This window comes from Littorina saxatilis, linkage group LG3 (genome assembly GCF_037325665.1).
Source record: "Littorina saxatilis isolate snail1 linkage group LG3, US_GU_Lsax_2.0, whole genome shotgun sequence".
NCBI classification, from domain to species: domain Eukaryota; kingdom Metazoa; phylum Mollusca; class Gastropoda; order Littorinimorpha; family Littorinidae; genus Littorina; species Littorina saxatilis.
In genome coordinates, this window is record NC_090247.1 from 68055014 (window position 1) to 68072822 (window position 17809).

Consider the following 17809-nt stretch of genomic DNA (forward strand, 5'->3'; position numbering starts at 1 on the left):
TGTATCTCTCTGGCATGTCATTTTTAAAAGAGCAAACATCATACATGAATTACTCTTTAATTTTTGAAAGAGCAAACATCATACATGAATTGCTTTTGTAATTTTTGAAAGAGCAAACAGCATACATGAATTGCTTTTGTAATTTTTGAAAGAGCAAACAGCATACACGTATTGTTTTTGTAACTTTTGAAAGAGCAAACAGCATATACACATTGCTGTTGTAATTTTTAATAGAGCAGACAGCATACACATATTGCTTTTGTAATATTTGAAAGAGCATACAGCGTAGACATTTATTGCTTTTGTGATTTTTGAAAAAGCAAACGGCGTGCAAGTATTGGTTTTGTAATGTTTCAGTGCACACCCAATGAACTTACGAACGGTGTGATCAACGCCGCCTTCATGCTCCTATTCAAGTATTGGTTTTGTAATGTTTCAGTGCACACCCAATGAACTTACGAACGGTGTGATCAACGCCGCCTTCATGCTCCTATTCAAGGACCTCATCCGTCTCTTCGCCTGTTACAACGACGGCGTTATCAACTTATTAGGTGAGCACACGCAGTAGAGGGGGATCTTCAGTCTGCACTCGGGAAGGAAGTGGTTGTGATTTTTCTAGTCTTTCTTGAGCAGGCATGAGGTACTGTTTATTTTCAAAGCACCATAGATTGTTCTTCAGATCCCCAAATTGCACAATTTTGAAGAATTAAAAGAAAAACACTTTTGATATTGTAATTATTTTCCCTACCCTGAATATATTTATTATTATTTTTTACATTTTATTTCATGATCTCATGCCTGCTGAGGAAGGTAGAGTCTGTGGAGTATGTGAGATTAGACGTTTTTTAAGTTATTTTAGTTTTAATGTTGAATTTTGTGCATAGTTAAGTTAGAGAGAGCCGTACTGCCTTTTGGTAAGGGGGACTCATGGTTTCTCTGGTTGTCTCCCTTACATTGGTCAACATGTATTTGCTTACTGCTCCAGGGAGGATGTTTGAAAGCACTTTTTATACACCACAGTTTGAGACCTCTTTGAAAATCAATTCTCAAGCATGAGCATTTATTTCAGGGCAAGATGCTAGTTGCTTAGGCTTATGAAATGCTGTCTGTATTAATGTTTTTTTGTTTTGTTTGTTTCAGAAAAATACTTTGACATGAACAAAAAACAGTGTAAAGATGCCTTGGACCTGTACAAAAAATTCCTGGTTCGGATGGAGAAAGTCTCAGAATTTCTCAAAGTTGCTGAGGTATGTATTGGTGATCTTTGAATTGAGGTTATAATTACACCCCCGGTATAGGGGTGTGTATAGGTTTCGCTCGATGTGTTTGTGTGTTTGTGTTCGCATATAGATCTCAAGAATGAACAGACCGATCGTCACCAAACTTGGTGAACAGGTTCTATACATTCCTGAGACGGTCCTTACAAAAATTGGGACCCGTCAAACACACGGTTAGGGAGTTATTGGTGGATTAAGATTCTACAAGGACTTATAGAGGGACATATTAATGGTCAAAGGGAAATAACCTTCTCAGTTGGTGGCAGTCAGAATGGTAAGGACGGGGGTGTTTTTCCTACCTCGGAGGAATTTCTTGTTTCTTATTTTTACTTCAATGGCCCTTGCAGGCACAAGTATATAGGCTGAGGATTGAGTTGTTTGGATTATTGCATGGGAACTGAAACGGTAAAGAAGAAGAGATATGGAAGAATGGTGCATGTTAATAATACAGGAAAATAAACACTCCTTTGAATTTTTCGATGCAAGAATGTACATGCACATCACATTGTCTCTTGCAGAACTTAGTTTCTCATGTATCATACTCTTGGTTATGAAGACAGACTACTATGGAATAATTCTGCTAGCTGGTATGACAGATGTCATTGATCCACATGTTTTCACAAAGCTAAACGAAGCAGTCCCCACACAAAAGAAACACTTTTGCCCACACACATTCAGAAGAATTCCAAATATCACACTGGGGAGGGGGCTTGGAGACAAAATCAGTTATGTACATGTATCTGAGTATGCAATTAGGTATACGCAGTGTTGTTCCTCGGCCTCGATCTTCAATCATTTACGCATACTTTTTACATTTAGTCAAGTTTTGACTAAATTGTTTAACATTGAGGGGGGAATCGAGACAAGGGTCGTGGTGTGTGTGTGTCTGTCTGTCTGTCTGTCTGTCTGTCTGTCTGTCTGTGCGTGTGTGTGTGTAGAGCGATTCAGACTAAACTACTGGACCGATCTTTATGAAATTAACATGAGAGTTCCTGGGAATGATATCCCCGGACGTTTTTTTCATTTTTTTTGATAAATACGTTTGATGACGTCATATCCGGCTTTTTGTAATGGTTGAGGTGGCACTGTCACACCCTCATTTTTCAATCAAATTGATTGAAAGTTTGGCAAGGCAATCTTCGACGAAGGCCGGATTTTGGTATTGCATTTCAGCTTGGTGGCTTAAAAAATAATGAATGAGTTTGGTCATTAAGAATCTGAAAATTGTAATTACATTTTTTTTTTTTAAACGATCCAAAAAGAATTTCATCTTATTCTTCGTCATTTTCTGAGTCCAAAAACATATACATATGTTATGTTTGGATTACAAACAAGCTCTGAAAATTAAAAATATGAAAATTATTATTGAAAATAATTTTCTGAAATCGATTTAAAAACAATTTCATCTTATTCCTTGTCGGTCCCTGATTCCAAAAACATATAGATATGATATGTTTGGATTAAAAACAAACTCAGTAAGCTAACCACTACCGCACTATTCTGCATGGCTTGTCGATTTCACTGCCTTTGCCACGAGCGGTGGACTGACGAAACTACGAGTATGTGGTCTTGGTGAAAAAAGCAGTGCGTTCAGTTTCATTCTGTGAGTTCGACAGCTTGACTAAATGTTGTTATTTCGCCTTACGCGACTTGTTTGATTTGTCAATTGTTTTGACCTAAGGCCGGTCGAATGTCCATTTTAACATGCCGCAGGATATCTCCTGGCACAACAATTTTTGTGTGGACAGGACATTTTGACCAATTTATATATATTTTGAATCCAGGTCCAACTGACCTATTGTCCTCTGTGTTTGGGAACAACACTGTATGTGAAGTGCTAAGTATATTAGCTGATTACATGGCAGAACAAGTAGAACAAGCTGACCATTTCTGTTTCAGAATGTTGGAATAGACAAAGGTGACATCCCTGACTTAGCGAAGGTGAGTGAAGCAAAGAGAAGATGAGAATAGCAGCGTCTGTATTCGTTTGGTGTAAATCGCTGTTGTAAGTCTGCCCTTTGTGCTTTCTTCAGGGGATGCATGATGTGTTGTGTCTGCCTTCACCTCTCACTGTGTGCGTGCGCCATCAAACCTTGTTTGTTTTGGGTAGAAAAAAAATAAAATCCAACAAATTGACCAACTCTGATTTGACTGATCCTGAAATGTACTGCAAGACAATTAGACTTTGAATACTTTATTATGTAGAATGAGAAAGTCATATGTTGTGCACTTTACAAACTCTTAACAGCATGTAAACTTTCAGTTGTAAAAAAAACCCATAAATAAAAATATTGTACATGACTGACAGGGAACGTTTTACATTTTCATAAAATTTGTTCCAGTGATAAATCCAACACTGTAAGCAGTATATTCTGGGGTCACGACAATGAATTAGTCATCAGTCAAATTGTTGTCGCAAATTAGTTGATGAGATTTAATTTGCTGTCATGTTCTGTTTTCAGCCGTTTCATTTTGTTTTGTTGTAGAAAGTTTTGTTTGAAAATGCATGTCCTAATTGTCAATATTTTTGTTTCATTTGGATGCATTTCGCCTTGCTTGTTTTGTTAGCACATTCTTACTTTTCTTGTAGTTCAGTTAGGAAAAAAGGCAACAGAGAGGCAATATTTTTTATTTTTTTAGTGCACCAGAAAGCACTAAACAGAATGGAATGCATGTTGTCATTAAAACTGGTTGTATTCAACAAAATTCGCTGAAACTGGGAAGCCTGAATGTAGATTTTGTCACGAAAAAGCTTTGGATAAACTAGGTTGGGTACATTTCAGATTTGCATGGTCTGAATGCTGAATCTTTGTGTGACTCATGAAGGAATATGGTTCATGGCATTTGGCAGGATTAGTTTCTTATAGCCTGACATATCCAGCTACTTTTATTATTTATAGATTTAATGCTTGGGTTGAAAATGTAAAAGGTAGAGAAGGAGAAAATTCTTTATCTTTCCAGTAATGTATTTAATCACGTAGGAATAAATAGTTGAGAATTTGTTCAGCTGGTGACAGTTCTGCATCCTCCAAAAAGTGAATGTCTTGAGCACAATATGAGAACATTTAGTTGGATCACAACTGCAAGCTTACTCCTTTACTAACTTGTGTGCTTGTTGTAACAAGTTTACCAACACCAATCACTGTGTGACAGTTTAAACTTAAACCCAGTTTTCTTCCCTTCATCTTTCGAGTGCTATAAAGAGAGCCTGTCAGTATCACACAACAGTGGGGGCCCGGGTAGCTCAGATGGTAGAGCACTGGACTTGTGATCGAAAGGTCGCTGGTTCGAATCCGGGCCGGGACGGACACAGGTCAACTTTATGTGCAGACCCAGAGACGGTATCCATCTCCCACCCCCGTGTCACCACGTAAAAGACCTCGGTCATTAAAACCCAGGAATATGCCCCTAATGGCTTTGCCGTGAGGGCGTAAAACTTGAATTTCTATCCCCACACAACAGTCCATTGTATGGACACAGAATGCGTCAAAAAGGACAATGTCTGTTCCATGTTGATCGTGTTTGAAACAGGATGAGGATGGAGAGAAAGTGTCACTAGGGCTGACGTTGCAGCAGGTATACAAAGCAGCCCTCCCAAAGTTTGCTCCAGAGTTATGATTTTTTGTCCAGATTGCCCTCAATTTCCTTGCCTATCCTTTTGAAAGCCTCTCCTCACCCGTTTAAATTGACCAATGAAATTTGAGTGATCTGGGCCCGAGGTGCATGAAGCGAATCTGTATGCCACCCAAAGGGGTGCTACACACCTGCCAGTTGGGATTGGTTCTAATCGAGATTTGTTGTGATTTGAACCAATCGGACCCCGTGGCTGATCGTTGCCACTCAGTTGGGTGGCAACAAGTTTCGCTTTGTGCGTCTCAGCCCTGGATTCTAAGCCCAAACCCAACAGTTTTGAACGACATTCTACAGAATTATTTGAGGCACATAGAGATGATAGGATTTTTTTTAAAGTCTGCAAGCAGGTAAGGTGCGTAGTAAATTGATCTTGAAAGCTGCTTCAGGTGTGATTCTGATTATGAGTCATGTGACTCATTTTCACATTTTCGCTTTTCTCGGATGTCCTCCTCGTTTGATACATAGAGAATACTATAACATGGACTCCTGTGGGATACCAGGTTAACACAAGTTGATTTGTTTAGTATTGAGATGCGAGTGAAAGCAGTCAGTTAATGGTTTGCTTTTGACTGAAACAGGTTATTACGGTCAGCAAAGTTATCACTTGTGATGAGTGCTTTGTCATCATCAGATACTGAAATTAAACAAACAGAACTCCAGCTTTTACATATTATTTCACCATGTGAACTGCCAAGCAATCTCCCTCATGTGTGTCCCCTAGCTCACCCTCACACTCCATCCCCCCAATCCCTTACCCATCCCCCTGAAATGCAAAAAAAAAAAAAAGAGTATAAAGTGGACTGATGAGACACTCAAAAAAGATGGAATGTGGAAGTATCTCTGCCCAGCAGTCTTTCTAACTATTAGATTGATACAAGTTAGATTAAGTTAGTCTGCATGCTTGTAGCGTTCTAACCTGTTTGTGTAGACACTGTACCATATATTTTTCTATTCTTTGTAGCAAGTATCTTTGTTTTGACTTTTGTTAGACCAGTGTGGTCAGATTTTGTTTTGGTTTTCAGGGGTTGAAGAACCAATCGTCCTCAGTAAGTGTGAGTTCAGTTCCGTGGCTTGTACTGAAGTGCCCTTTGAGAGAGCAGACTTATTAGAGCGTTTCAGGCATGCAAGCAACTAACGTTAACATAAATTAAGCTATCTGTACAGCTCAAAACTTCATGCCAGAATTGAATAGTTTGTCCCTGGAAGTGGCTTGGCTTAAAGCTTTTCTCTCTCCCCCCTGCCTTCTGCTCTTTTAACTTATGTACAGTTGAAATGATCTTCCATAGCATGTTGAAAGCGTGAAAAGTAGATTAACTTTGTAATCTGCTAGATTGCTCTACAAGGTGTGTTTGGCATGAGTCACTAAAACATGCATAGGTGATGCAGTCTTTTAGTTCTTAAAAAAAAAAGTGAATGCAGTTTTGCCTTGGAAAATTCCTATGTCCTGCTACGCGTGATCATCCTTTGAAGAAAAAGGAGATGCCAAGGAGAATTACCATTATTGTCAGTTAGTCTTTGGATTGTATTTCATACACGCTATGAAGATGATTGAGAAATGACAACAGTCAGTTCATGTTGTGAATTAGCCACACATTTTAAAGATAACCTTTTGCTTGAGCATGATTTTCATTGGGTCAAGCCACCCATTTATACTAAATAAGTAAGCTTGCAGTACTCTTGCCTGGATAAAAACAAACAAACAAAAACATACAGAAACCAGCAAAGCATATTGGTGTGTGTGAAGCACTTTCCCATTGCATTTTTCTCTCTCTTTCTTTTTGCCTTTCAGATCCGGGATTTCCCATGTATTTCTTCTGCAGTGTTGATATTTTGTTATATCACCTTCCTCGGCTGTTTATAAACTCAGTTGAAACTTCAGAAAGAAAGAATTCAGCAAGGAATAGTATTAACATTGTGACTAGTAAACTGTAAGCGTCATTGCTTTTAGTGAAGTGATTTTGATACAGTTGTGAGCCAGAAGACTATCGGATAAGCACTTTGGTTTGTACATTGTACTAGGGTCTCTCTTGCCTGTATCAATAAATATGTGCGTAGTGTACACCTATCTAGAAGCAACATCCATGGCAGAAAATGCGTTGTATGTATATGTACAGCCTGTTCCAAAAGAAACGCAACCCACCTGTTTCCAAAATCAAAGTGCAAAATTTATTTCGCAAATAATATTTCATGAAGTTACATATTTCATTTTTGGTACATTTCCAAATCACAACATGTGGAACAAAACAGGTTTAACAATAAAAGTGGAAAACAATGACAATTGAAGCAAAATTTATGTCCCTTTTCTGACGCAGCTGTCTTTTCTGCGTTTAATAACGGATGTGTCCTCCACCAGCGTTTCTTTTGCAAATAATATTTCATGAAGTTACATATTTCATTTTTGGTACATTTCCAAATCTTTTCATGACCTGACTGACTGCTTGGGCCGTTTAGCCAGCGGCAAGCATGCCAATAGCACGCTCTCTTTCATTTTTAGACAAACGAGGCATTCTGCCGTCAGTCCAGCTGAAGAAGTCACTGCTATTTTCTACTGTATTGCCAGCTCAGTTGAAACTTGAGTTGTCCCTATGTCGTCACGTATGTAACTTCATGAAATATTATTTGCAAAATAAATTTTGCACTTTGATTTTGCAAACAGGTTGGTTGCGTTTCTTTTGGAACAGGCTGTATATTTATCTTGCTAAATAACACCATTTCTGCGTTGCATGTAGGTAGTGTGGAACTGTATAAGTTAGATTAGGACAGTAGACAGTGATGAAATGTATTGAAGAGATGTTTAACAAATATGCTGTACAGTACAGCTGTTATCTGCCTTCAAATGCAGCACAGGCAGTACATGTATTTTTTTATGAGCTAAACCAAAGTTCTTTTTTTTCTGCGAATATAACCTAGCTAGTAACTGTTTTTGCCATAATGCACGAAAACTGTTACGATTGACAAAGAAGGAACTATTCAAGATTGGCTGAGAACGTTTGCAAAATGCACCTATGAAACCAGGTATTTTCAAACAAGTTCTTCCGCATGATTTGAAGGCGTTTCATGAAATCAATGTTAACTTTCTGTGAAGTGAAAATTGCTATTAAGGCATGGTTTTTCTCTTTTGTTGTACATTCTTCCTCGTTAACACAAAACAAAACTAAGATGAACTTCAGGAGTACATTGTATGATGAATGTATGTGGATGTGAAGTTTAAATTATTTCTTTGATTTTCAGTAGGTGTTGGTCCTGTTAAGCCTCTTACAATTTCTGCCCTTACATCATTCCCTTTTCTAATAGTTTGCCCTACACCATATCCCTATGTATGATATTCCGGTGGAATGGTCAGTACTGTACTGTTAAAATAGACTGAGAAAAACATAATGGGCAGAGTAAGATGAATCTTAGCACCTTGATCCAGACACTGATGTTCCAACAATGACGCTGAAGTATCAGTGTATGCAGGCTTGTGGTCAAAAAGATGGGGACACAAATGTGGCAACACATATAGGAAGAAAAGGAAAGTTTGTTTACTGCTGTTGAAACTATTAGTGAAAAAAGACAAGCTGTTATTCCTTACGCTCTCCCACTTTTGAAATCTTTGTTTAGGATGGGGGAAGGTCCTACTGAACTCTTTATCTTGCATGCCATGTAATCCTGACAAGTATATATATGTTAATATTATTTTTTACCACATTTTCAGAAAGTTTGGTAAAGCTTTTTTTAAATGATATTTTTGTAAACTCTGTTACAGACTTGATAAGCCAAGTGCTCAAATTTCAAAGCACACAGTGGTACTTTTCCACTAGAATCAAGATGTACTTTCAGCAAGGAATGAAATACTCATATCAAGTTCTTTTGAAGTGTTATTTGCATTGAAAGTTTGTGTTTAATACATGTTTTATTTCCTGCACGCATGGTGTGTGGTTGATATATTGGCAAACAGTAGAAGTATGAGCTGCAGTTTATGGCATAGTGTGCCATGCAGTACATAGTGATCTGTGATGCCACTTTATGGCATCGTTTGTCATGCAGTACATGGTGTGCTACATTTTATGGCATAGTGTGATCTTCAGTTTCTGGCATAGTTGGTCATGCAGTAAATAGTATGAGCTCCAGGTTATGGCATAGTTTGTAATTCAGTACATGGTTTGAGCTGCAGTTTATGGCATATCTTACCATACATGACATGATGAAGGCTGATCAGTTCATAGCATAGTGTTCCAAAAAATATGCAATGTGAGCTGCTGATAGTGGCAGCTGGGGTTCCATACAGTACACATGTTTCAACTGCTGTTCTTGGCATGATGTTCCATGCAGTACATAGTGTGAGCTGATCAGTTGATGGCATAGTGTTCCAAACAGTATACAATGTCAACTGAAGTTCATGTTACAGGGTGCCTGCAGGAGGTATTGTATTTTCAGCTTACAGCCATGCAGGTGCAGTTCATGGGTCGCTGTTTCATAAAATACGTATCCACCTGCAGTGCATTGTGCAGCTATCCTAAGCTATGCCTGTGTAACTGCACACAGTAAGTGCAGTGTAGGAATAAATGTATGCAGTTTATTTGTACCATACATGTATTATTAAAACTGTATTTGATGGCATCGGTTTAAGATGGAAGCTTGTGATTGCAGGCTCCAGCCAGTCTGTTGGAAGCGTTGGAACAGCACCTGGCATCGTTGGAAGGGAAGAAAGGGGGTGCAGCTCCCGTCACCAGCTCTGCCAAGTGAGTACACTCTGTGTTTTTTTGTGACATTGCTGAGTTCTGACAGTCCTCCCTCCCTATCTCCTTAAAATGCTTGAGCGTTAATTGGGAGGTTGTTGGGAGGTGTCCTCTCTGCTGAGGGGTCTCGCCACGTTGCTGGTGCCACTGTAGTAGCATTTTATTTTATGTGGATAAATTTAGTAGCTTTCATATTTGTAGCTGGTGGGAGAAATGTGCAGCAAGTTCTTTTTTCTGTGCAGGTGTTAAAGTCATTCAAACTTAGTTTATAACATGGTGTTCGACTTTTCAGACCTGCGGGCTTCTCCTCAGCACTGAACACAATGACGACCAACAGCAGTGCGTTCAACATCAGCGAGACGGAGAAGAAGAAGATTCTGGAGGAAGAGAGTCGGTACCTACAGCAACTGAAGGTGAGAGAGGCTTGTGGAAAAGGGCGTTTTCCTGTGCTTTTCATCTGCTTTGGTTGTGTTTGGTGGCGGTCTGTGTCTTTTGTCTTTTGTTTTACTCTCCATTTGAATCTTTCATCTTTGTGGAAGCAGTTGGTGAGTAGACAGCAGTACCAGTTCTTCAAATATTTTGTGTTTTATTCTTATTTTTAATATTATTGAAACAAACTGTCTAACAGGTGGCGGAAATGATTTGAATTTGTTTGTTCACTTGTTCATGTATTTGTTTCTTTGTTTGCTTGAAGATATATTGAAGAGTAAGGTTCCGCATCACAGCAGAATCTGCCTGGAATATTAATGATAACAGAGCAGTTAAAATAAGTGTCAGATTCCAGGCATGAGAGGGAGGCCGGGTTCAAAGGAACAGGGTATGGGAGGGTTGCAGGGGTTGAGAATAGGTCTGGTTGTCATTTGCACTGACCCTCACACAAGAGTGCTTGGGTGGGGCATAGACCATTTATCCTGGACCGCCAACTAGCTCTCTCTCCGCTCTTTCTCTCTATTACGAGGTAGCGGCCTCTCGCATTTAGGAACCTACGCTTACAAGCCTTTCAGAAATCAGGGGGACGTGATATCCGGTGTCGATTGTAAACATGGACGAAGTTGCCGAGGTAAGTTCTGAAAATGCTAAAATAAACTCAGCAAAAGTGCATATGGAACATGTTTTTCGATGAGTTTTGTTAAGTTTAGTTTGGAGTTTTGGAAAATCCAGTTCATTGTCACCTCCCATTGTCACAAATAACTGGAGCGTGCTTTCTTTTCACTGTCTTCGAATCGCTGGCCTTTCAAACCGGACGCGACGCGCCCCTGGAAGTCGAGAGTCGTAACCTCGAAGGGTCACGTGACGAGTTGGCGGTCCAGGCTATTTGGTCTATGGGTGGGGAGAAAATCTTACTTGAGCATTGTTGCAAGAAAATGAAGTAGAATAGCTTCACTGAAACATGATTTTGATCATATTTAGTCAAGAACATTTTTTGATGCTTAGCTTGAAATTACCCCAAATTTAAGCTCACCAAACCAAGCCTGGAAGGGATGATACTTTAATTAATCCCGGTGTGTTGCCGTGTGCATCTTGTGCATGAAGGGAATATTGCGCTGTATACCTGCGACACTGACCCTGCAATTGTCCGTCTTTAACGCTGTCTCTTCTGCTGCTGGTTTAATAATTTGCTCTCTTCCTGCAGTATTAACTTTCATTTTTTGCATTTGGTCGTGTGGTGATTTTTTCCCCTAACAATTGGCACTGTGGCATCTAAAACGGAAGGAGAAAAAAAGGTCTTGAATTTCGTTATTTTTTTCTGTTTTATTTTATTTTAGTTTGGGGAAAAGTAATGGTTCCTTTTTATTTCTCTAACCTGATTATATATTTAGTCAGTTGATGTGGGCAACTCATATTCACTAATTCAGCACTTGCAGAAGTTAAACCAATAAAATGTGTATGTTAATTGCCGACAAGTATACATTTATGTATGTTTTAGTTTTTACTGGTATTATAAAGGAAAAAATTTAACCTTTTTGTTGTGCTACTCGCTCAGTGAATGACAGAACGTGCACACACAAATAAGGATGTACATCTGTTGTTCTGAGTCAGTTTTGCATCATTGTATTTACATGTGTTTGCATTAGGCCAAAAATAAAAATAGGTCTGTTTACGGTAACCCGACCGACCCTAGTTTTTTCGCGCGACCCTAGACTTTTTTTTGGCATTTGGGGAAGAAAAAAAAATCTTGTTTTTTTTGCAAAATAACGTAAAAATATGGTTTTTTGGAGAAAAAAAAAAGAAATCCCGACCTACCGACCCTATTTTTTGGGCCTATGTTACCGTAAACAGACCTATTTTTTTTTTGTGGCCTTATTGAGGACTTTTTTTTAATGAGATTTCTATAATAATAATAATAATAATAATAAATAACTTTTCTATAGCGCGAGTCCCATCAATTGGCTCCAGGCGCTTTACAAATTCATTATAGAATAAACTAGCACAAATCAACAAGCATACAAAGCATACATTTAACTGAGACATAACACCAAGAACCCAAGCACTAAGCAAAACTTAGCGTACAATGTTAAAAGTACACACACACACACACACACACACACACACACACACACACACACACACTCACACACACACACACACACACACACACGCACGCACGCGCACACACAAAGATACCATTGACAAAGAGACCATAAAGCACATACAGGGTAGAGAGTTCCAAAACAGAATAGAGTTGTGGAGAGTCTACTCAGGCTAAGCAAAGGCTTTACGAAACAGGTATGTTTTGAGTTGGGTTTTGAAGGAGGAAAGGCTGCTGGAATCACGGATAGAACTTGGAAGCGAGTTCCAGACGGTCGGAATCTGGTACCTAAAGGTTCTTTCACCAAAGGTCTTGGTCCTGGTTTTGGGGATGCGAAGGAGTTTTTCAGAGGAGGATCTGAGAGAACGGGATGGCTCGTAGATACTGAGGGAATGGGACAAATAGGGGGGGAGTGATTTCTCAAAACAGCGGTACCCTAACAGAGCGAGCTTGTACTCGATTCTGTACTTCATAGGAAGCCAGTGAAGGGTGGTAAGTAGGGGAGTGACATGGTCTTTCTTAGACTTCTGCAGAATGAGCCTTGCAGCACTGTTCTGGACTCTCTGTAAGCGATCAAGTTCTTCAGTGGGGAGGCCGGCAAGCAATGAGTTGCAGTAGTCAAGTCGACTCAGGATCAGAGAGGAGACAAGTTGAACAGTGGCTTGGAGTGTCAGGAATGATCTGACAGAGGAAATCTTGCGCAACTCAAAAAAGGCACATTTACAAACAAAACTAATGTGTTTTTGCATTGTCAGAGCAGAGTCCAGGTACACGCCTAGGTCCTTAACAGCGGTTTGGGAAACAATCTGAGTGTCGCCTATTGTCAGGGAAGTACAGTCAATCTGATTTAAAGCATGCCTTGAGCCTGACAGCATCACCTCAGTTTTTGAGTCATTCAGCTTGAGTTTATTGTCTATCATCCAGTCTTTAACTGACTCAATGCAGCGCTCAGTGTTTTTAACCACTTTTGGAAAATCACTGGGGGGAGCAGAATCCTCTATTTGGGTGTCGTCGGCATACTTGTGGTGTTCGCAGCCATGCCTCGAGATGACGTCAGATAGGTCCTGTGTATATAGTGTATACTGTGAGATTCCAGCTTTACTTCTAGTGGAAATATGTAAGCCTTTCAAAGTAAAGTGGACTTTCACCAGGTGTACACCATGAACAAAAGAAAGGAAAAGGAAAGAAGGAAAAACAAGACAGAGAAAAATTATTAGTTGCAGTACTTTTCAAATTCTTTGTGAAATGACTTTAAGCGGTAGTTACTTGTATATGATATGCGAATGAGGTTTGATTTTAGAAAGTTTTTGAAAGTCAGCAATCAATGAATAGTTTTATCTCTTTTAACTTTTGTTTTTGTGAATGAAATTGTTTACCGTGGATGTGCCTTTGTGTCTCCCACCTTTTTATTCTGCTGTGTATTTTGTGAGGCACATTTGGAATTTTGAAGGTCTTGCAGTTTGAAACCTTGTTGAATGTATCCAATTTGTGCGCTTTGAGCCTTTTCTGTGCGCAGGTTTTTTGCTCAAAAGGGCATCCAAATGTACTGATAATTCATGAACCTGAAATTCTTTTCTTGAAAGCAAAAAAAGCCATTTTCTGTTTTCTCTTTGCCAAATATACTGCTGTTAGTAATATGTATACTGTTTCATTGTTTAATCAAGTATCTCTATTAGAGTGAATTTCAAACTCACAGAATTGAGGGTATAGTTAAATTATGTGAACTGTTTGGTCATCATTTTTATCGTAGAGTAATTGACACATATCAGTGTACCTCTTTTTATTGTTCACACTTTGAGACTGCTGAGAAAAATTTGTTTAGAAAAATCTGACACTGATCAACATTCCAAAAATTTTAGATTTTGTATCAAGGTGTTTTTGTTTGAGAATATATTGTTTACTGCTAAATGTGGGTGTTAAAGAAGAAAATTAAGCTAATTATTGCTGGTGTTTAGTTCATGATGACCAGATTATTTCTTTACGTAACACTGTGCCTGTTCATTTTTTTTTTTTAGGGGGGGGGGGGGGGGGGGGGGGGGGTGGGCAGGTTGGTAACTGCTAAATGTTAGTGAAATGGAAGCTGGTGTAGCCATCATTGACAGTCCATGATGACCAAATACTTGCTCACACAGGCATGTTTCTCTCTCTCTCTCTCTCTCTCTCTCTCTCTCTCTTCTTGTCTTTGATCTTGCTCTGTCTTGTAGTGTGGGCAAAAGGCTGTACTAAAATGCTAGCATCACTGACTGTTTTCATGCTGGCTTTCTCACGCCTGCCTCCTTTCGGCTTCCCAGCCTACCGACTCGGAGCCTACCGCTGCCGAGCCTGGCCTTGACCTTTTGGCCTCCGAGGCCGATGACACTAGCGTTGTGAATGTGAGTAACCGTGGTAACCTCACAATACTACCCCAGACCTTGCCTGCTGACCTTCACCTTTTTCCCCTGACCTTTTTGAGTACTGTAGAACAACAAGGCGTTTGAGTTATCGGTACATTGTGCCTGCCGTACTACCTGGTAGATTTATTCACAGCACACACTTTTGCAGCGTTTTCAGTTCTCTGTCTGTTTTCCTCACCTATACAGTTTTTTATTGCTGCATTGGTTTTATTGTGTAGTTTAATGTCTTTCGTTTTTTTTTTTTTTAGCCCTTTGTACTTCACATCTGTGTTGTATTCTCTTCTTTCATCTGTATTCTGTCTTTTCTGTCTTGTTCTTATTCAACTAATTGTCTTTTAGTCCTTATTCACCCTCAAGTACTGGTTTATTTCTTGATGACTGTCTCTCTCTTTTCCCCCCGCGGGTTAGGGGGAAGAATTTACCCGATGCTCCCCAGCATGTCGTAAGAGGCGACTAACGGATTCTGTTTCTCCTTTTACCCTTGTTAAGTGTTTCTTGTATAGAATATAGTCAATGTTTGTAAAGATTTTAGTCAAGCAGTATGTAAGAAATGTTAAGTCCTTTGTACTGGAAACTTGCATTCTCCCAGTAAGGTAATATATTGTACCACGTTGCAAGCCCCTGGAGCAATTTTTTTATTAGTGCTTTTGTGAACAAGAAACAATTAACAAGTGGCTCTATCCCATCTCCCCCCTCCCCCTTTCCCCGTCGCAATATAACCTTCGTGGTTGAAAACGACGTTAAACACCAAATAAAGAAAGAAAGACCCTCAAGTACTGTTTTATTTCTTGATGACTGTCTCTCTCTTTCCTGTACTTGGTCCTCCACATTAATTCTCTCTTAGCACTACAACTATCTCCTTAGATTTGGGTGTTGATTTACACACAAACTACAGGGTGGATGTTATTTCAAATCTGCTTGAACATATTTTGTGCATGTGCTGAATGTTGCCACAGTGTGACTTACTCTTCTTGTGCTTGTTGCTATGACAGAACCTGCAATGGGTCTGACTGCATTGTGTCAACAAGATGTACTTATAGCTAGAATACTCATTTCCCCCACTTTATTTTCAGTGATTACCTTTGTACTTCTTTACATTGCATGCCTGTATACACATTTTAAGAGTACCCATGTGTCAGTCCTTCTGTGTTTGAAACTTGACTCGGTTTACAATCATTCAGGCTGTGTTTTACGCACACAAATATCTTCCGGTACATGTATTACTTGTTCAAGATGACAATGAAAATGTACTCGTTCATTGTTATTTTGTTCCTGTTTTTCTCACCTGCTGTCTCTTGTTCCTAGTCTAGTATTACTTGTTATTGTATAACATGAAGTGCATGAGGTGTTGAAAGCGGAAGTTGCTCACCACTGGATCAGGCAGGTGGGAAGGAGGGGGGCGAAGAATAGTATCCTACGGTATTACTTGTTATTATGTGACATGAAGTGCATGAGGTGTTGAAAGCGGGCTTTGCTCACCACAGGCAGAGGCAGGTGTGAAGGAGGGGGGCGAAGAATAGTATCTTACAGTGTTATTTGTTGTTATTGTGTGACATGAGGTGTTGAAAGCGGGCTTTGCTCACCACAGGCAGAGGCAGGTGTGAAGGAGGGGGGCGAAGAATAGTATCTTACAGTGTTATTTGTTGTTATTGTGTGACATGAGGTGTTGAAAGCGGGCTTTGCTCACCACAGGCAGAGGCAGGTGTGAAGGAGGGGGACGAAGAATAGTATCTTACAGTGTTATTTGTTGTTATTGTGTGACATGAGGTGTTAAAAGCGGGCTTTGCTCACCACAGGCAGAGGCAGGTGTGAAGGAGGGGGGCGAAGAATAGTATCTTACAGTGTTATTTGTTGTTATTGTGTGACATGAGGTGTTGAAAGCGGGCTTTGCTCACCACAGGCAGAGGCAGGTGTGAAGGAGGAGGGCGAAGAATAGTATCTTACAGTGTTATTTGTTGTTATTGTGTGACATGAGGTGTTGAAAGCGGGCTTTGCTCACCACAGGCAGAGGCAGGTGTGAAGGAGGAGGGCGAAGAATAGTATCTTACAGTGTTATTTGTTGTTATTGTGTGACATGAGGTGTTGAAAGCGGGCTTTGCTCACCACAGGCAGAGGCAGGTGTGAAGGAGGAGGGGGATGAAGCCTACTTGGAGGAGACAGCAGGACTGCGCGAGGGCCTGGAGCTCATAGTTTGTTTCTTTTTATGGCCCGATGCAGTGAAACAGAGTGAAACAGAGTGGCTTCTTGGCTGGTGGTGATGGGTACATGACTTGCATTTGAAAAGTGTGCTGACTTGTGGTATGTTGCTACTAGCTGTCCACGAGGACACAGGGAACTGAATTTAAAGTATGAAAGAAAATGATCATGACTTGCATTTGAAAACTGGTATCTTGCTGCTAGCGTTCCACTAAGAGGAATGGACCTGAATTTACAGTATGCATTGAAATGACCGTGTGGCTGTTTACTTATAAATCAAACAAAAATTTTGGTTTCTGTATCTTGGAGAAGAAAACACTTTCATTAAAAAAAAGGCAGAATAAAACATTAAAAAATAAATAAATATAGAGTTAATGAATAAATATAAAGAAAACAAATGTGTTTGCAAGTGATGTACCCATCATGTTCTCTGAGAAGTCACTGATTAAACATGGCTTATGTATTCTTCCTTCTCCTCTCTGCAAAGTTCCACTCCCCCGCTGACTACCCACAATGCACACAAAGATTAAGGGGGTGGGGGTCTGGGGAAGTGGAAGTGAATTTTGGGAGCACCATTTTTCTTGCATTCAAGTCGCCTCAGCACTAAGACCTGCCTTTTTTATCGTTTGATTCCTTTTTTTATACAAGCACAAGAAATATCCATTAGGTGGAATGAGCTACATTTCTATTAGAAAAAAAAGGATGAAAGTTTCAAAGAAAAATTAACCAAGAAAGTATGTACGTAAGTCTGAAGTTGTGGATGAAGAGAAACTTTTTTTTTAATGTTTCTGAATACAGATTACATTCCAAAGACTGTGTTGAGGAAATACTGACCCTTTTATGTCGCCCTGGTGCAGTGGAGTTTTCTGAAGAGGTCGATTGTGAAAAGATTTTTGTATTAAAGCGTGCGAAAAATACAATTATTTGCACACCTGAGGAAGAAAAGGCATGAAAGGAAGTGGCCCTTTTCCGAACCTGGCACAATCTTTCAGCAGCTGAAAGTGTCATTGGAACATTTCAACCTTATCAGTTCTTTGGGAAGACCCTATAAATGTGGTC

The 17809-nt window shown here is 39.6% G+C and overlaps 1 protein-coding gene across 3 annotated transcripts in view; it reads left to right on the forward strand.

The window, feature by feature from the left end:
- Positions 1-17809, forward strand: part of LOC138963093 (phosphatidylinositol-binding clathrin assembly protein LAP-like) — an 80786-nt gene that overhangs the window by 17826 nt on the left and 45151 nt on the right. For 2 of the 3 annotated variants that reach the window (XM_070335114.1, XM_070335115.1), the window contains exons 7-13: positions 440-551; positions 1141-1247; positions 3177-3218; positions 5933-5962; positions 9543-9634; positions 9924-10044; positions 14453-14533. In XM_070335114.1, coding sequence (XP_070191215.1) covers positions 440-551; positions 1141-1247; positions 3177-3218; positions 5933-5962; positions 9543-9634; positions 9924-10044; positions 14453-14533 — 585 coding nt within the window. The remainder of the gene's footprint in view (positions 1-439; positions 552-1140; positions 1248-3176; positions 3219-5932; positions 5963-9542; positions 9635-9923; positions 10045-14452; positions 14534-17809) is intronic. The other variant, XM_070335116.1, reaches the window with a different exon arrangement.